At 42.2% G+C, this 21,594-nt stretch overlaps 1 protein-coding gene across 5 annotated transcripts in view; it reads right to left on the bottom strand.

The window, feature by feature from the left end:
• ofcc1 (orofacial cleft 1 candidate 1) overlaps window positions 1-21,594 on the bottom strand; it is a 186,107-nt gene that overhangs the window by 137,854 nt on the left and 26,659 nt on the right. For all 5 annotated transcript variants that reach the window (XM_035756714.2, XM_035756693.2, XM_035756686.2 and 2 more), the window contains one exon: window positions 4,752-4,991. In XM_035756714.2, the coding sequence (XP_035612607.1) occupies window positions 4,752-4,991 (240 nt within the window). The remainder of the gene's footprint in view (window positions 1-4,751; window positions 4,992-21,594) is intronic.

The raw sequence follows: 21,594 nt of genomic DNA, 5'->3' as shown, positions 1-21,594 counted from the left end.
TACACACACACACACACACACACACACACACACACACACACACACACACACACACACACACACACACACACACACACACACACACACACACACACACACACACACACACACACACGCACACACATACATAGGGGGGCAAATAGGACAGGAGCCCTCAGGGGAGATTGTTAACTCTCAAACCACAACCTAGATCATCATTCCTCCAAATCCGCCTCTGTGTCCTCTACTAATCTATTTTCCATGTTACGCTATGCAGACTGTCTCTGCATGACAGCCTACAATAGATTATATTAACGGTCTTAACCGGTCCCACAACAATGTTGGCATTAAACTAAGGTTTGGGAAGAGATTAAATGATAAAGACTGGTTTGAGAGAGTTAGCTGAGCAACTGGAGGTGATCAACATATTTCGATTGTTGAGAGTCTGGGCGCGCCACACACCTACTAATATTTCCCTCCAGAAACTTGCCAGTTTTGGCAAAAAAAAGTAGTATTTGCTAGATACTACCTTTCACCAAAGGGTATAGCCTACATGGCTCATATCAGGTAGGTGTGCTATTTTAGCAATGGGCATTCTCCTGCTGCCTAATGGATGATGTAGCATAGTGGCTAAGATATAGATGGCTGAAGCATGCATTTGTTTAGGCTATCCCAACCGGCTAATCATTAGCTAGATCACAAACTCATAAGTGTTCAGAATTTTGGCATCGATACCAATACCACAACGATACAACTGTGAAAGAAATGTCTTAAAGTCAAACATACAGCACTGTTACTGTACAAAACAGTGGTCAATTCTCCATCTGGAGAGCTGGGCCACTGGGTGTGCAGGCTTTTGATCCAGCTTAACAAGGTCCTTCCCTCATTCAGTAAATCAGGTATCAAATGGCTATAATTCCAAGCAAGTTAGCTAAGCAGGAGGGCTCTAGACTGACTTTTTCCAGTGCCAAGACAGACATGGAAAAATTAGCTATTTCATCTAACATGTTCAAGGGAATGCATGCTGGATATCTTGAGGTAAAGCATGTCAAAATAGGATCCAGAATAATCATGTATATTTAGAGATTAATTTGCCTGCATGTTTTTTGTGTGAAAATTGGCCTCGGCTATAGCCTATGCTACATAATTTACCGGCAGAGGAAGTGGGAACACAAAAAAACACCTTTGCTAGATTGCTAACTCTTAATATGATATTGTTGCTAGATAGCCATGCAACTGATCTAACAGTAAATGGAACATCCTGAGAAAACCTTCCATTGGTAGGCCTGCATAGGCTACTTGATGTATTCACCACAAATGGTGCGCTCAATCATCTCAATTACATACCTTGATTGTAAAGCGGTGTTATTTCATCTATATTGACTGTTGAGAAGTTATTGTTCGACTCACATAAAGCTGGGACTCTCCTCTTTTTTAACAACAGTAACAGTAGTTGTTTTAAAAACATGAAATGTGGCTCAACTTGTCAATAGTCAATGCTTGTGCTTATCAGAATGCCTCTCTCCCTTTACTCCATGTGCAATTGGGGGAGCGGGAGTGAGAGCCAGAAGCGAAATTACCGACTAAAGCAAAATTGCTTTGGTAAGAGGCCAATGTCGGTGTCAAAAATGTTTGGTTCATCATCCCATCTTAGATAAATTCATTTAAGACTTAAGACAGTTTTAAGGACCTGCGGACACCCTGGAGATATTAACGTTCATTTCCCTGTGAACCCAAGTATGTACATTTTACAGTAACATGCCTAACATGACCTTAGCATACTGAGCAACGGTACAAAATCACACATGTAGCAGCAGGTAGAGCAGTTTGGGCTGTATTAGCAGATGACAAAACAGGGACTCTTATTTACCCAGAGAGCAGTAGACTTACCTTCTGCTTAAAAAATGAACTGACAACGAGGAGCACGCCACTTCATCAATCACCAGGGGGGAATATTTCATCCCTCTATTAGTTGTAATGGAAAACGGTGAAGACTTGTTTTATCACATAAATCATGTGTATCCCCCGCTAATCTGCTTTTGGTACCTACCTGAGAGAAATGATGGTGGAAGTGTCTGACTCAAGACACAATTTATGGCATAATATTGCATATTATGGATATTGAAAAATATTTCATATTGTTCATTTACCGTAACAGAACTATAAGCCACATAAACAGGGAGGTGGGAGGTAAGGAAAGAGAAAGAGAAGGGAGCGGAAGGCACAGTTGCCTGAGAGAGCCTGCCAGGTCTGGATGAGATGCACGACAGGCTTTCTCAGGTGGTGCAGCAAACAGAAACATATGGTCCAGTGTTCCAGTTTGCCTTGGCCTGGTGGAACCGCCTATTAAACCATTCAACTATCACATTTCATTAAAAACAGACTGATATTTGCTGCCCCAATCTTGAAAGGAGAGAAAAAAAGGAATGGAGGAAAAAGAGGGAAAAGAACGACTGTCCAAACTAACACTCAAGATGACTCAATTTTAGAACTTTATCTATCGTTCCTCCGTCTCTGGGAAATTAATTTAAAACACTTTCTTTCGGAAAAAAACGGAGAAGAAAAAAGTTGAGGAATTAGAACAATGACTGGAAAAAAGAAAGATGAAGGGCTGAGGGGGAAAAAAGACAAGATTGGGTGAAAATCCAAAGATTTAGTTTATCATGCCATGCTTTCCATCCTCTTCCTCCCCTTCAATATTAAGATGTTGGATCTTATGCTTCTACCCACTTGAAGTAAACACTGTGCTAAGACCGTGGGCCTGACACCCTTCATGTGTGCAGCCTCCTCGCAAGAATCTTTAAGACAGATCAAATTGAAGTGCAGTGTTCCTGGTAAAACGAACCCCAAACACACACACAAAGAACAGGGGAACCAAAAACAAAAATAAGCTCCTGGCTTCCTCCTACTGTTGCTAATTCCTCATTTCCTCTCAGAAGGCACCGCAAACACACTCCCAAAATCGCACGATAACGTGGGCAAAGAGAAAAACACTCGAGCCAATCCAGATAGTCTCAGACAAATCTGATCAGCAGTGGTTCCACAGCTAACAACAACATCTATAAATAAGAGCCAGGGTTGGGGAGAGACTAGAGGATTGAGAGTGACACAAGGTGTTTGCAGTTCCGTACTTAAACCCTTATACCTCTGAATCAGATCCTACAGCCTTTCCCAGCGAGGTCCGCATTCAGTTTCGGTGGCTTACGCCGTCCTTTATGTCAGATGGAGCCCGAGACAATATAATCAGGAGACTGAGGCTTGATGAATACGCCCACCTACTGTAGCAGTGCATTGACAGTGGCCACATGTGATAAGGCCCTTTAGAGTTGCCATTGGAACACTGACTATCTAGACAGTCCTTCTGCATCTTAACACTTTGGAAAAACGGATCAGGAGGGAAACAAATTGTGGATTAGCTTTTATAGTTTTCATATGTTGGTATCAGCATTGCATCAGGCATCTTATAGCAATGAATAAACATGACTTTCTGGTCATCATCCACTATCTGACATGTTTATTGTTGTTTGCATTTGTTGTTGTAGTGCCAACAAGTGCTTTGAACAGTACAGAGATGATTTAGGATTAGGTTACATTTCGAAGGGCTCCCTTTTAAAAATGTAAAATGTTCACAGGGCTCTCTTGTGAAAGAGACCTTGGCATCAGTGGGACTCCCTGTTAAAATAAAGGTTAAATAAAAAATACTTATAAGACCTAAAACTGTGGCACATGCTACTGCTATGCTAACCATCCTCTGAAAACGCAGCTGAACTAATAACGTTCAATAGAATTTGGAGTGAAATGTTTTAGTCAAACTGAGTAATAAGTATCAAGACTTTATCCAGGGTGTTACAGTGGAAATAGTTTCATTTGCCAAGTTCCACGTCTAAAAATACCACTGTAGAGGCCTACTTTAGTCACCGTTGCAGCTCGGGCATACTGCACGATGGCTGCTCATATAGACTTCTGGAAAATACACTACATTTTTCAGTGCATTTGTACTTCATTTTCATTCCAATAAAACACTATGCCCTTATATAAATGAATAATATATCTCTCTTTTGATTTACATGCATGGATTAAATGTCATGTTTGAAAAGTTGCTGTTTTATTCATATTGGATTTCCCCCAAGTCAAACCTAGAGGCTCTCACTGGCATATTTTAATACAATGTCTCTCCATCCTCATATACACAGTTACTGTTTAATATAAATTTTCATAACCCCTTTCAATCTACAGCCTACACTGCAGCCAAAGAGTAAACCATTGGAAAGAAGAGAAGTTGGAATTATTGCGGTGGAAAACAAATTAAACCTACATCGTGCTGTAACCGTTATTTCAATACCGCATGTGTGCATTGTCATTTTTTTATCTGACAGATAACTCCTGTTTGTTTTTAAAGATAGTATTTAGCTAATTCAGTGTTGGGTTTCATGTCAAAGACTTTTCCCCCTCTTGGAAGTGAACATGTTTTAATCCAGAGCCCCTCAGTGTCAGAATTGCTTTCAGATGAAGAATATGTTGGTTTTTTTTCCCTCCATCATTGCACATATCTCAAGGACTATTTCTTGAGCGGCTTCCCCGAGCATCGTTTCAATAAAAGAGGGTCTTATTGAATGAACTCCCATCGCCACAAATCACATCCTGTCCTTCCCCTCCTGAATAAAAACACATTACTCTCAATAGAGGAAGGACAGGATGGGGGGCTAAACTAAATGTGTTTGTCACCCGATTGGAGCGGAGGAGCAGTCCCCATCCCTGTGATGCTTACGTACAGTGAACAGGCTCTGGTTGACGTGCAGCTCTGTGTCGTAGAAGTGGCCCCTGTGCTCCACAGGCTCTGTGGTCCCAGCCCACTGCTCCTCCTTCAGACAGGACCAGGTGAGGGCGGGGCCTCCCAGACGGCTGTGGAGGGCCACACTGAGGCTGTAAAGGCCCCTGGGCAGCTTGTCCCTGACTGCCCGTAGGCAGCGCACACGCACTTCCATGGGCTGAGGACTCTGCGACCACTCCACCTGCATTACATAGAGAAGGTTGTGTTACGGTTACTGTCACTGCAGCAAGAAACCAGAGGTCAAGGAACTCACCCCTCACAGACACAGCACTGGCGTCTCCTTCACTCTCTCCCCCCTCCCTCACGCTCTCTCTCTGTATCTCTCTCTATCCTTTCCTCCAGCGTGCCACTGCCTGCCTCTCCACCAGACAGCAGACAGTGTGCATCATTCTCACTCACAAAGGAAATTCATTACCTTAAACATATCATGTGTACATCCTGTACTGTAACACAAGCATTGCTACTTAACAACTCAGAGTCATTTCTGTTTAATTTGGAAAGGAAAGCCTGGTACAGTATTTCCACCAAACTGTATACAGTTGAGAGAATTATTCACAAAATTAAAACAATATTTGCACATTTCAGTTATTGGCTGTTAAAAGGGGGAGCATATCAGGTTGGAAATCCATCAAGGGGAGGGATTCAGTTGAAAATGTTAAAGGACAAACACTCTGGATTAATTCAGGAAGCAATTCATCTCTGAGGGGAGAGGGTTAGTGTCTGAGTCTGTGACGAAACTGTAGCTAATCACAATGAGGTTCCGGGATGAGCTTTGTTGTTGTTTGTTTGTTTTGTTGGAATGGCCTCATTTCAAAGATATGATGAGCAATAGGGGAAGATCGTTGGACTGTTAAGGAATTCATTCTAGATGATCACTGAACAATAAAAAACACTCATTCAGTTTCCCTTCCTGAATGGCATCCTCAAAATACAATTTTGTATGAATTAGCCATCATCATTAATTACGAAAGTAGATGTGTGCATACCCTTATGTGCTTATGTTATTGTATTTATGTAATTATGTACAACCTTTTCACAACTTTTTGCAAATTGGCATGCATTCAGCATACAGAGAACAATATAAACTGGGGGGTTCGAGCCCTGAATGCTTATTGGCTGAGAGCCATGGTATATGAGGACGTATACCACGGGTATGACAAAAAATATGCATTTTTACTGTTAGAATTACGTTGTTAACCAGTTTATAATAGCAATAAGACACCTCAGGAGTTTGTGGTATATGGCCAATATACCACAGCTAAAGGCTGTATCCAGGCACTCCACTCCCCCCCCCTGCCCTCAGAACAGACTCAATTCGCCGGGGAATGGACTCTACAAGGTGTCGAAAGCGTTCCACAGGGTTGCTGCCCCATGTTGACTCCAATGCTTCCCACAGTTGTGTCAAATTGGCTAGATGTTCTTTTGGTAGACCATTGTTAATACACACAGGAAACTGTTATGAGTCAAAAACCCAGCAGCGTTGTAATTCTTGACACAAACCGATGCACCTGAAACCTACTACCATACACCGTTCAAAGGCACTTAAATATTTTGTCTTGCCAGTTCACCCTCAATGGCACGCACACATACACAATTCAATTGTCAAGGCTTAAAAATATATTTTTTGACCTGTCTCCTCCCCTTCATCTACACTGATTGAAGTGGATTTAACAAATTATATCAATAAGGGATCATAGCTTTCACCTGGTCAGTCTATGTCATGGAAATAGCAGGTGTTCTTAATGTTTTGTATACTCAATGTATAGTGCCAGTGAAAGGGAAATTTGGCATATTTGGCAACCTGGTAGCTGAAGAGTGATAGACGACCAGGAGCCTATTTCAAGAGCGCTAAGGGCGAGATCCTGGTACCTAGTATTCACCCACCATAAAACACACACACGTGCACAAACATGGGGCATTAATATTACATTTCCCTTCATGGATTATTAAAGTACATTATCTATCTCGTACAGTAGTGTTGAGGGCCTAAAAAGGTTCCATGGAACAGTGCATCCTGGTACCCAGTTATACATGAATATTCAAACATTAAGCATGCAACAAACAATATACAGTCCCTTCTGAAAGTATTCACACCCCTTGACTTTTTCCGCATTTTGTTGTGTTACAGCCTGAATTTAAAGTGAGTTTTGAATCACTGGTCGACACACAATGCCCCATAATGCCCCATAATTTTTAGGAAATGTTTTGAGTCAATAATTATTCAACTCCTTTGTTATGGCAAGCCTAAATAAGTTAAGGAGTAAAGGTTAGCTTAAAAAGTCACATAAGTTACATGGACTCACTCTGTGTGCAATAATAGTGTTTAACATTATATTTTAATGACTACCTCATCTTTGTATCCTACACATACAATTATCTGTAAGGTCTCCCAGTCGAGCAGTGAATTTCAAACACAGATTCAACAACAAAGACCAGGGAGGTTTTCCAATACCTCGCAAAGAAGGGCATCTATCGGTAGATGGGTAATGATAAAATAAACATACATTGAATATCACTTTGAGCATGGTGAAGTTATTAATTCCACTTTTGATGGTGTATCAATACACCCAGTCACTACAAAGATAAAGGCGTCCTTCCTAACTCAGTTGCCGGAGAGGAAGGAAACCACTCAGGGATTTCACCATGAGGCCAATGGTGACGTTGAAACAGTTACAGAGCTTAATGACTGCTACAGTAGAAAACTGAAGATGGAGCAACAACATTGTACACTGAACAAAAATTATTTCATGAGTTAAAATAAAAGATACCAGAAATGTTCCATATACCCAAAAGCTTTTCTCTCAAATGTACACAAAATCCCTGTTAGTGAGCATTTATGCTTTGCCAAGATAATCCATTTACCTGGCAGGTGTGGCATATCAAGAATCTGATTAAACAGCATGATCATTAAACAGGTGAATCTTGTGCTGGGGACAGAAAATGTCATTCTAAAATGTGCAGTTTTGTCACTGATGTCTCAAGTTGAGGGAGCGAACAATTGGCGTGCTGACTGCAGGAATGTTCAACAGAGCTGTTGCCAGGGAACTGAATGTTCATTTCTCAAGCATAAGCCGCCTCCAACATTGTTTTAGAGAATTTGGCAGTACACCCAACCGACCTCACAAACGTAGACCACATGTAACCACGCCAGCCCAGGACCACCCCATATGGCTTATTCACCTACGATATCATCCGAGGAAGGGGTGCTGAGGAGTATTTCTGCCAAAAAAAGCCCTTTTGTTGGAAAAAACTCATTCTGATTGGCTGGGCCTGGCTTCCCAGAGGGTGGGCCTGGCTCCCCAGCGGTGAGCCTAAATCCATAGGTTAGGGCCTAATGAATGTATTTCAATTGACTGATTTCCTTCAATCAACTGTAACTCAGTAAAATCTTTGAAATTGTTACATGTTGTGTTTATATTTTTGTTCAGTATTACATGCAACTTAAAAGTTACATATCACAAAATTCTGATATGAAATCTTTTGGACATCAGAGCAACCTTGAGGGAATATTTTTGAGTCAGAAAAGGATGTTCATATGATAGGGAAGATATACAAAACCTTGCAGAGAGCATATCCAACTGACAATCTTTTAGAAAAAAATACAAAATTACAGTTAACGAAAATGCATGATAAAATCAGTATAAACTAATGTATAGAATTTATTATACATGAGACAAAATTCAGTGCATTTCTAGCTAGCTTGCACTTGCTAGCTAATTTGTCCTATATAGATATATAGATATATATCTATATATAATATAGATTTCTACATTCATTTTGCAACACACGACGCGAGCAGTGTAGTCAGGGTGTAAAGCTAACGAATCATTCCTCTCTGAACTGTCGGAATTACTCACGTGCACACAAACTCGCTTCTGATTTCATGGCCGTTAGGTACTGTTTCAATATTACCTAACATGTCAATTTTCCCACTCACATCAAGGGACACATACTTGACCTTGTTTACTTTGTTGGCCTCAACCTAACTTATACTTCCCCCTCCCTATTCCCGCTGTCTGAACACAAGATTCTTAATTTCTATCTTACCTCATACTCACCACACAACACTGACAAATGCCTCATCTCCTTCCACAACATCAAAGCTCTGATGCCATCTGCTCCGCCCTGCCCATTGACCACACCTCCAACTCACCTGATGAACTAGTTGCCAAATTCAATGCTCTGTCTCACTCAACTCTCTGGCCCACTCCAAACTAAACCTCTCTTTTGCTCCTTCCCCTCCTCCCCATCCTGGTTTACCCGAGCTCCACGCCCAGAAGCATGCTGGCCGCCACCTGGAGCGGCTGAGCAGGAAGTCTGGCCTACAAACACCACCTACAGTGATGCCCTCAGTGTTGCCAGGTCCACTTATTTCTGCAACATCATCAGCAGCTCCAATAAGAACTCCCAGACTCTGTTATCCACTGTCAGCAAGCCACTTCAGCCCCGTGACCACACCTTCTCCACTTCCTCCACTGAACTCTAAAACTCCTTCCTTTAGTTTTTCAAGGACAAGATCACCAAAAAAAACCTTACTGACTGATCAATCGCTCTTAACTTCTTTGGGATAGGGGGCAGCATTTTCGATTTTGGATAAATAGTGTGCCCAGAGTAAACTGCCTCCTACTCAGATGCTAATATATGCATAGTATTATTAGTATTGGATAGAAAACACTCTGAAGTTTCTAAAACTGTTTGAATAATGTCTGTGAGTATAACATAACGTATATGGCAGGCAAAAGCCTGAAAAGAAATCGAAACAGGAAGTGGGAAATTTGAGGTTTGTAGTTTTTGAACTCAGCCCCTATCGAATACACAGTGGGATATGGGTCATCTTGCACTTCCTAAGGCTTCCACTAGATGTCAACAGTCTTTAGAACGTTGTTTCAGGCTTCTACTGTGAAGGGGGGCAGAATGAGAGCTGATTGAGTCAGAGGTCTGGCAGCAGCCTTGATCTCAGTCACACGTGTTCACATGAGTGGTATCTCCCGTTCCTTTGCTTTTCTACAGACAATGGAATTCTCCGGTTGGATCATTATTGAACATTTATGATAAAAACATCCTAAAGATTGATTCTATACTTAGTTTGACAAGTTTCTATGACCTGTAATATAACTTTTTTAACTTTTCGTTTGGCTGGACCTAAACGCGAGTTTGGATTTGTTTACCAAAAGCCCTAACAAAAGAGGCCATTTGGACATAAATGATGGACATTATCGAACAAATCAAACATTTATTGTGGAACTGGGATTCCTGGGAGTGCATTCTGATGAAGATCATCAAAGGTAAGTGAATATTTATAATGCTATTTCTGACTATTGTTGACTGCGTAACATGGCGGATATTTATTTTTGGCTGGTTTGGGCTCTGAGCGCCGTACTCAGATTATGCTTTTTCGGTAAAGCTTTTTTGAAATCTGACACAGCGGTTGCATTAAGGAGAAGTGTATCTAAAGTTCCATGCATAACACTTGAATTGTAATCAACATTTATGAGTATTTCTGTGAATTGATGTGGCTCTCTGCAAAATCACAGCATGTTTTTGAACTACTGAACATAACACACCAATGTACACTGAGAATTTTGGATATAAACATGCACTTTATTGAACAAAACATACATGTATTGTGTAACATGAAATCCTATGAGTGTCATCTGATGAACATCATCAAAGGTTAGTGATTAATTTTATCTCTATTTGTGCTATTTGTGACTCCTCTCTTTGGCTGGAAAAATGGCTGTGTTTTTCTGTGACTTGGTGGTGACCTAACATAATAGTTTGTGGAGCTTTCGCTATAAAGTATTTTTGAAATAAGACACTGATGCTGGATTAACGAGAATTTTATCTTTAAAATGGTGCCAAGTACTTGTATGTTTGAGAAATGTGATTTATGAGATTTCTGTTGATTTGCATTTGGCGCCCTTGTAACGGCATTCCTCCTCCTCTTCTGAGGAGGAGAAGCGAGAAGGATCGGAGGACCAATGCGCAGCGTGGTAAGTGTCCATAATGTTTATTTAAAGACATAAATTGAACACTACAAAACAATAAATGTGAAACGAACTAAACATTACCGTGTGGCAACAAACACACACACGGAAAACACTACCCACAAACCAAAAGTGAAACCCAGGCTACCTAAGTATGATTCTCAATCAGAGACAACTAACGACACCTGCCTCTGATTAAGAACCATACTAGGCTGAACTCAAAACTCCAACATAGAAAAACACACAGACTGCCCACCCCAACTCACACCCTGACCATACTAAATAAAGACAAAACAAAGGAAATAAAGGTCAGAACGTGACAGCCCTGCAATTTTATTGGCTGTTGGCGGAGTCCCAGTCCTAGACAGGTTAACCGCCCCTCCCCCGTCTACCTCCAAACTGTCACCCCTGCTCTCCGAATTTGCCCCCATTTACTCTCCATATATCTCAAAACTCACCATGCCATCCAAGACTCCCCTGTTCTCATTAAAGCCTGCCTACTTGGCTCTCTGTCCATATATCACACACATCAACAACCTCTCCCACGGAACTTTCCCCTTCCAACTACAAAACAGCTACAGTCACCCCATCTTTACTTTGTTTATTGAATTTTCAACAACAGCATTTACAAAATAGTTGCATTTGTAAGTTATTTGGTAGTAATATAAAACACATCAAAGACAATAGAGCAAAACAAATATAAAAAATTAAAACATAAGAAATTATATATATTTTGATACAGTTGTTACAGGTCAAGTAGCACAGATCATACACTCCTTAACATCCGAGATGTCACGTATATACATACCAGGCCTCTTACATCACCAATATATAAATCACCAATATATAAATATACATCACTCTGGCACTGCAGGGAAATGTAGTCATTTAACATAAGAAAAGAAGGGAGCCCACATGGCATAGAATTTGTCTATAGACCCATTGAGTGCGTGTTTAATTTTTCCCAACTTTATGCAATTCAAAACGGATTTAATCCAAAGAGCATGAGAAGGGGGTGCAGAGGATTTCCATGTATGTAAAACTAATCGTCTCATTAACAAAGTGACAAAGGCAATTACATCCTTATTCATTTTGGTCAATTGTGTTGTGGGTAAGGAAACCCCAAATAATGCAATAAAAGGATCTGGCTCGATCTCTGTGCAACTTAATTCTGAGAGTGTGTTAAAGTGTCTTTGCAGAAACCAACAAGAGATGGGCAACACCAAAACATGTGTACATGATTAGCAGGAGACTGGTTACAACGTACACAATTATGGTTCACATCCTTTTAAATTTAGGATCATCTTGCTTTGGTCCAGTGGGCCCTATGAATGAGTTTGCATTGAATGAGAATGTGTCGAGCGCAAATAGAAGAGGTAGGTACTCTTTTGAGTGCCCCTTCCCATAGTTCATCAGACATTTCCTCCTCCCATGAGGATTTACGGTAATATTGTTTAATGAGCTGATTTGTAGTGAGAAAATTTGACTAAAGATTATTGACAAGGTGTCTTTCGGAGTAGGAAGAGGGATAAGAAGGGTGGGGAATCAGGGATCTATGCTGTGGACGTAACTCTGGACTTGTAAGATCCTCAAAAAATTATGTCTGGGGAGGCCAAATTTATCTGATAATTGTTCAAATTACTAAACGTATTGTTAATATAGAGATCTCTGAATCTTTTAATGCCGAGACCATGTTGAGAAAGCACCATCAATCATAGATGGGGGAAAAGCTGGATTTGAGGCTACAGTAGCAAAAGAAGAGGTTGTCTGAAACCCAAAGTGGCGGATAAATTGATTCCAGATGTTCAATGTTGTTTTGACACATATTTTTGGTGAAGGAAGAGTAAGGGCCTGTAATGGAGGAGTGAGCGAGTGAAGACAATGATGCCGGTATAGATGAGGCGGCTTCCATCTATAGCCAAATTGGGGGTGGGAATATCTCTCTGCAACCAGTACTGAATGAGCCTAAGGTTAGCGGCCCAATAATAGAATCTGAAATCCGGTAGAGCTCGACCGCCATCTGGTTTGGGCCTCTGCAAAAGCTGTTTTCGTATCCTAGGGGGCTTTTTGTCCCATATAAAAAGGTACAATTGGGCCGTCGATCTTTTTGAAAAATGTATTGGGAAGAAAAATCGGTAGGTACTGATAGAGATAAAAGAATTTAGGGAGAGTAATTCATATTAATACAATTAATTATTGTGACTAAGGTTAGGTGTAGCAAACACAGCTTTCCAAATCGTCCTTAGTGAGGGTTGAAAGAGGAGCAAAGTTGGCTTGAAAAACTATTTCAAATCTGATGTACCCCGAGATAAATAAAGCTACTGTGAGCAATTTTAAATGGCAAGTTACGTAAAGGGGATTTTCTTGCGGCCATATTAAAACCTCTTGCCACTCAGATCCCTTTAGCGGGATTATTTTTGTCTACATCCGGTGAATTGCAGAGCGCCAAATTAAAATGTAATTATTAAAAATATTTAATTTTCATGAATCACAAGTGCAATACACCAAAACACAGTTTAACTTGTTGTTAATCCAGCCGGCGTGTCAGATTTCAAAAAGGCTTTACGGTGAAAGCAAACCATGCGATTATGTGAGGACAGCTCTCAGCAGACAAATATGACAAACAGCTAGTAGCAAAGTAGATTGGTCACGAAAGTCAGAAAAGCAATACAATTAATCACTTACCTTTGAGGATCTTCGTATGTTTGCACTCACGAGACTCCCAGTTACACAATAAATGTTTGTTTTGTTCGATAAAGATTCTCTTTATATCCAAAAACCTCCATTTGGTTGGCACGTTTTGTTCAGTAATCCACAGGCTCGTGCAGTCACGACGGGCAGACAAATTCCAAATAGTATCCGTAAAGTTCGTAGAAACATGTCAAACGTTTTTTATAATCAATCCTCAGGTTGTTTTTACAATAAATAATCGATAATATTTCAGCCTTTTCAATAGAAGAGAGAAAGAAAAGGTCTCGCTCCCGGTGTCGTGTCTTTGGCTATGCCGGATTAAGTAATATGACATGCTATTCTATAAAATAATTTCTCCGTAATTACTATTACCTGATTGAGCTCATCATGTAAATGTAATTAACTAGAGAGTCGGACACCACGAAATAATATTTATAGAGCTGTTATCTTCCGAATAAACTCTTAAAGACCTAGTAATATTTTACATCAATAGCAGTCAATATTAATCCTCATCTTAATTCAGTCTCATCTAAAAGTTGTACATTCTTGGTTATCTGCACGAACCCTAGCTAACAATTTGAATCAGCAATACAAAATTGGGTTTAATTATTTATTTACTAAATACCTAACTAATCACACAGAATTACACACACATGTAATCAAATCATAACTTGATTACAAATTACGTCATAAAGGAAAACGTCCCTAGCGGGCGGAACAGATATGACAGCTTGTTACCCAAAGGAAAAGGGCTGGGTTTGAGTGAAAGAGCGGGAAGACTGAGCGACACAGGGAGAAGCTGTGCTATCGTAAATACAGTATCTGATGCATTCTAAATTACCGCCCATTTGGAAAAGGAAAATGCAATAAATATTTACTCTGAGCCGTGTTGCCAAACCGAGTCCTTTGAAGAATGTCTCTGGTTGTCAATTGGATACATTGTAGTAACGTTGTTGGGTGATGGACGGGATACTCTGTCTGTGTCAGGGTTTTCCTGTGGTGAAGTAGAGGAGGACCAAAACGCAGCGTGGTTATATTGACTCATGTTTAATAAACACGGATAAACATGAACACTACAAAAACAATAAACTTGGAAAACCAAAAACAGCCCTATCTGGTGCAAAACACAGAGACAGGAACAATCACCCACAAAACCCAACACACAACAGGCTACCTAAATATGGTTCCCAATCAGAGACAATGACTAACACCTGCCTCTGATTGAGAACCATATCAGGCCAAACATAGAAATAGACAAACCAGACACACAACATAGAATGCCCACCCAGCTCACGTCCTGACCAACACTAAAACAAGGAAAACACATACGAACGATGGACAGAACGTGACAGAGCCCCCCCCAAGGTGCGGATTCCGAACGCACAACCTAAACCTATAGGGGAGGGTCTGGGTGGGCATCTCTCCGCGGTGGCGGCTCTGGCGCTGGACGTGGTCCCCACTCCATAATTGTCTAAGTCCACCTCCTTAGTGTCCCTTGAGTGGCGACCCTCGCCGCTAACCTTGGCCTAGGAAACCTGACAATGGGCCCCACTGGACTGAGGTAGCTCGGGACCGAGGGGAAGCTCGGGACCGAGGGGAAGCTCGGGACCGAGGGGAAGCTCGGGACCGAGAGGAAGCTCGGGACCGAGAGGAAGCTCAGGAGTGAGAGGAAGCTCAGGCAGGTTGATGGATCTACCAGATCCTGGACGGCTGGCTGGTGGTTCCGGCAGATCCTGGCTGACTGGCAGATCCTGGCTGATCCTGGCTGACTAGCGGATCTGGCAGATCCTGGCTGACTGGCACTTCTAGCGGATCCTGGCTGACTGGTGGATCCTGGCAGACTGGCGGATCCTGGCTGAATGGCAGATCTAACTGATCCTGGCCGACTGGCGGATCCTGGCCGACTGGCGGATCCTGGCCGTCTGGCAGTTCTGGCGGATCCTGGCAGACTGGCGGATCCTGGCTGACTGGCAGTTCTGGCAGATCCTGGCTGACTGGCGGATCCTGGCTGACTGGCGGATCCTGGCAGACTGGCGGATCCTGGCAGACTGGCGGATCCTGGCAGACTGGCGGATCCTGGCTGACTGGCGGATCCTGGCTGACTGGCGGCTCTAACTGATCCTGGCTGATCTAACTGATCCTGGCCGACTGGCAGATCCTGGCCGACTGGCAGATCCTGGCCAACTGGCAGATCCTGGCCGACTGGCAGATCCTGGCCGACTGGCAGAACTTGGCCGACTGGCAGATCCTGGCCGACTGGCAGATCTGGCGGATCCTGGCAGACTGGCGGATCCTGGCCGACTGGCGGATCCTGGCTGACTGGCGGCACTGGCGGCGCTGGGCAGACTGGCGGCACTGGCGGCGCTGGGCAGACTAGCGGCACTGGCGGCGCTGGGCAGACTGGCGGCACTGGCGGCGCTGGGCAGACTGGAGAAAAAGGCTCTGGCAGCGCTGGACTGAGGAGCACTGGTGCCTCTGGAATGAGGGCCACTGGCGCCTCTGGCATGAGGGGCGGTAGCTCTGACAGCGCCGGACAGGCGGGAGACTCTGGCTGCGCTGGAGAGGAGGAAGGCTCCGGCAGCGCTGGACAGGCGGGACGCACTGTAGGCCTGATGCGTGGTGCTGGCACTGGTATGCCGTGCATACTATGCCAAACCAACAGCTTTCTTTCTACTCTGTCCAATACATCCTCCACACTCTCAGACTCAGCACTCTGCTTCGCCGACAGCTCCAATTCCATCCATGGCTCTGCCCAGGGTCCTTTTCCGTCAAGGATCTCCCTCCAAGTCCATTTATCCAAAGAGTGCAGCATCTCCCACTGCTGCTGCTGCTGCTGCTCCTGTTGCTGCTGCCTCTGTTCCTTCTCCTGCTTCTGCTTTTGCCGTTGCCCGTTACCACGCCGCTTGGTCCTTGGTTGGTGGGTGATTCTGTCAGGGTTTTCCTGTGGTGAAGTAGAGGAGGACCAAAACGCAGCGTGGTTATATTGACTCATGTTTAATAAACACTGATAAACATGAACACTACAAAAACAATAAACTTGGGAAACCAAAAACAGCCCTATCTGGTGCAAAACACAGAGACAGGAACAATCACCCACAAAACCCAACACAAAACAGGCTACCTAAATATGGTTCCCAATCAGAGACAATGACTAACACCTGCCTCTGATTGAGAACCATATCAGGCCAAACATAGAAATAGACAAACCAGACACACAACATAGAATGCCCACCCAGCTCACGTCCTGACCAACACTAAAACAAGGAAAACACATACGAACGATGGACAGAACGTGACAGTCTGTTCCTTCCTAACCCTCGTTGCATCTGCTGTTGCGCACTCAACGGCTAGGAGGTATCACTTCTTTAGTGAATAAGAGTTCAAAGTTCATACCGTTCGCAACCAAGCTCATGCTGATGTTGGCTTCGTTCTGTAGTTATTATCTGAACCATTCTGACACTGGACCGTCATCCTCACGTCATCGGAATAGGAAGTTATATTGTCGTCAAGGGCTTATATAGGAAGGGAGAGGAGGGCGTGTTTGAAAAGTTTTATAGCCCATGTTCCTTCACAGGGGCGGGCCACTGATTGAGCAGCCCTATCTTATGCAGCCCTTCTCACATTTTAGAAGCTAAAATCACATTTCATCCCATCATGAATCATTTCATATTCAAACATTTCAATTAAACAACAATTCTATGTGAATCCGATAACTCTGATGTGTAGACTTTCCACTGTAGAGTTTAAGTCATCTTATCATTGATGAGAATGTCTCAGATGACAACCGAACTGACATCATATTCATTAAGTACCACCGCATATGTTCAATTGTTCGGATTACCAGAATATAGTTAATTTCCCCCCACCTTTTGATGTTCCCAGAATCTCTATGTTAACCAACGTTTTTGCAAATGTAACATCAGTAGGGTAGAGAGAGGAAAAAGGGGGGAAGAGGTATTTATGACTGTCATAAACCTACCCCTCAGGCCAACGTCATGACAGAGGATAGGCTTGCAATGGAAAAGAGTAGTTTCAGAAAAACAGCACTTCCTGGATGGATTTTCCTCAGGTTTTCGCCTGCCATATCAGTTCTGTTATACTCACAGACAATATTTGGACAGTTTTCGAAACTTTAGAGTGTTTTCTATCCTAATCTGCCAATTATATGCATATTCTAGCTTCTGGGCCTGAGAAATAGGCAGTTTACTTTGGGGAAATGTTTCATCCAAACATCAAAATACTAGCCTAAAGAGGTTAACCTCTTCATTCTAACCATCCCGGATCCGGGATCGTGAATACAGCCTCAAGCTCATTACCATAACGCAACGTTAACTATTCATGAAAATCGCAAATGAAATTAAATAAATATATTTGCTCTCAAGCTTAGCCTTTTGTTAACAACACTGTCATCTCAGATTTTCCAAAGTGTAAGAGTATTGATAGCCTAGCATAGCATTTAGCCTAGCATTCAGCATGCAACATTTTCACAAAAACAAGAAATGCATTCAAATAAAATAATTTACCTTTGAAGAACTTAAAATGTTTTCAATGAGGAGACTCTCAGTTAGATAGCAAATGTTCAGTTTTTACAAAAATATTATTTGTGTAGGACAAATCGCTCCGTTTTGTTCATCACGTTTAGCTACGAAAAAAAAATGTATCCAGGAGTGTAATTCTCTTTGCAAGCTCATTAGCATAACACTATGTTAACTATTCATGAAAATCGCAAATGAAATGAAATAAATATATTAGCTCTCAAGCTTAGACTTTTGTTAATAACACTGTCATCTCAGATTTTCAAAATATGCTTTTGAACCATAGCTAAACAAGCATTTGTGTAACAGTATTGATAGCCTAGCATAGCATTAAGCCTTGACCTAACATAATCCTTTGGTGTGCTTTCGTGGTAAAGCCTTTTTGAAACCGGACACTGTGGCTGGATTTACAACAAGTTTATCTTTAAAATGATGTGAAATACTTCTATGTTTGAATAATTTAATTATGGGATTTCTCTTGTTTTGAATTTGGCGCCCTGCACTTTCACTGGCTGTTGTTGAGGTGGGACGCTACCGTCTCGAATATCCCAGAGAGGTTAATAATGTGTCAAATTCTGCTTGCAAAGTTAAACACTCCTTATAAATATCCGTAGATGGTGAAACGACATAAATATCATCTAATTGGGCAATACAGCGTGTTAACATAGAATGCCTATCCCTTTTCAGTTTGTTTTCATGTGCGGTGCATGAATAATTTCACCTGATATAAGCTTTCAAAGTTTCCCTGAGAGTAGATGCAGAGATGTTTGGGGTTCCATTTATACTCGTGAAAATGTCGATTAGACCAAAAACAAAATTGACAAAGTGTTCATTACTGAGCAGTTGAGTATTTAGCCGCTAAGGCGGTCGCAGATTGTCAACAGTTTGAAAGACTTCTATGATAACATGGGCGTGGTCAGATACAACAATTCGATTATATGTACATGAAGATATGGAATTGAGAAGTCTGTCATCTACAAAGAAGTAGTCTATGCGGGTAAAAGTGTGGTGAACCGATGAGAAAAAAAGGAGTGTTTAATCTATCTGGAAAAGCATATTTTCCAAGGGTCTGAAACTGCAAATTCAGACATAAAGGTTTGGACAACTCTAGCTGAGGTTGACAAGGTAGTAGGTTTAGTGGAGGATCGATCCAAATGTGGGTCTAACCAACAGTTAAAATCACCACCTAATATCAACATATAAGAAGACATATCGGGCAGTGTAGAGAAAACCGATTTGAAAAAAAATCACCATTGTCCCACCATTGAGCATAAATATTAACAAGAAGTACATTCGTATTGAGCAGCCTAATACTGACAATTATGTATCTACCATGGGGATCTGCAATCACATTAGAACATGTAAAAGGTACCGATCTGTGAAGTAAAATAGCCACCCCTCTTGCCTTACTCTGAAATGAGGAATGGAACACCTGACCCACCCATCTGCACCTAAGACTTGAGTGTTGTGATACCTTCAAATGAGTTTCTTGGAGAAAGATTGTGAGGTTTTAATTGATGAAGGTGGTGTAGCACCTTACTACTTTTAACTGGGTTATTTATGCCACTGCAGTTCCAAGTAAGAAAGTTAAAGCCATTCCCTCCAGCTGGATGGGCTACACTAGGCTGCGTAGCCTAGTGGTTAGAGCGTTGGACTAGTAACCGGAAGGTTGCGAGTTCAAACCCCCGAGCTGACAAGGTACAAATCTGTCTTTCTGCTCCTGAACAGGCAGTTAACCCACTATTCCCAGGCTGTCATTGAAAATAAGAATGTGTTCTTAACTGACTTGCCTGGTTAAATAAAGGTAAAATAATTTTAAAATGTCTTAATTGAGGATGTGTAAAGGACAAGGTACAATGTAAACTAAAGATCTTAGTTGAACCTAATAGCGCAAATTTAAAAAACAAAGAAAAGCTAAGAGGCACAAAAAAAAACATATAAAAACTATATACAAATAAAGAGGGAAAACCCCTTCCCTCCCTTGCCGAAGCATCTCCCCAACTGAGATGCAAGCAAAACCCTAAATACTAAAAAAGTTTAGAGCAAAGCATTATAACTCTGTGCTACCTGAGATTTGTGACTATTTAACCAGAGTAAACATACATAGATTGGTCCCTAGCAGAGTCTACGGAAAACTAACCTTGTTTAAGAGCAATACAAATGGTAAAACTACTGAAAACAGCCAGATATTGGCATTAGATCAAAATAAAATATTAATGATACAAACAAAAAACAATAATGTGAGTGGAATAGTACACACACATTATAGCGTCAACTGTATACTCACCAATGAAAATGGAAATTAAAAAATAAATTAAAAAAGAGAATGACATTCAAGTGTCGATGAACCCAGCAAAGTTGGCTTCGCGAGCCAACCAGTCTGCCAGCCAACCAGTCTGCCAGCCGGCCTGCTAACTTGCCTGCTAAGAAGACCAGCTAACCATTTGTTCCACACCATGTGGTACAAAGCTGCTTCCACGTTCTTGTTGACGAAATTGGCCGCTAAAGCAGGGTCCTTGAATCTGTGAGTCACCCCCATCTTAACAAAGCCAGGACTGGACACTATCATCCTCAATAACTTCCAACCTCCCCTTCCTTGCCAAGACTCTGGATCGTACTGTTGTCTCCCAATTACAAACCCACCTGCTAATCAAAAACCTGTTCTAGCCCGTCCAGTCTGGTTTCCACCCCTCCTGAAACTGCCCTTCTCAAAGTTATCAATAACCTTCTCACCTCTGCTGATGTTGGTGCCCTCAACATCCTGATTGTCCTTGACCTGAGTACCGCTTCTGACAAGGTGAGCCATCATATCCTTCTCACCAGGCTTGAGGTTCTGGGTGTTGAGGGCACTGCACTCTCCTGGCAACAATCATAACTCACAAACTGGACCCACTACATCTCCCTTAATGGCCACACCTCAGACTCAGCTGCAGTTATACATGGTGCCCCCCAGTGCTCTGTGCTGTGTCCCTTACTTTTCATTATCTACCTCCTCCCCCTAGGTCAGATCCTCTGCCACTTCAACCTTCCACTGCTATGCTGATGACACCCAGATCTTCCTCTGCACCAAAACCCTCCTCAACCCACCTCTGACCCACAATGAATCCTGCCTCTCTGAAATAAAAAATTTACGCAACAAGACTTCCTCAAGCACAATAGTGATAAAATGGAACTCGTACTCATAGGCACCTAATCCACCCTCACCAAAGCTGGAAACCTCACCATTAACGAGACCACTGTCTCTCTTTCTCTCCCTCCATGCATGCAACCTTGGCGTCATTCTGGACTCCAACCTCTCCTTTCGCCACCACATAAGACAAACTATCAAATCCTCATTCTTCCAACTCCGCAACATTGCCAAAGTCAAGTCCTCCCTCTCCCGTCCTGCTGCTGAAACTCTCATACATGCATTCAACTCCTCCCGTCTTAACTAGTACAACTCATTACTCTTCGGCATCAACTCAAGCTCCCTCCATAAACTCCAAATTGTTCAAAACTCACCCACACCAAGTACTGGCAGCACATCACCCCTGTTCTCTGTGAGCTCCACTGGCTCCCTGTCTCCCAATGC

The sequence above is a fragment of the Oncorhynchus keta genome, chromosome 4 (genome assembly GCF_023373465.1).
Source record: "Oncorhynchus keta strain PuntledgeMale-10-30-2019 chromosome 4, Oket_V2, whole genome shotgun sequence".
NCBI classification, from domain to species: Eukaryota; Metazoa; Chordata; class Actinopteri; order Salmoniformes; family Salmonidae; genus Oncorhynchus; species Oncorhynchus keta.
The sequence above is the reverse complement of the archived record's forward strand: the minus strand, read 5'-3'. Positions and strand labels throughout refer to the sequence as shown.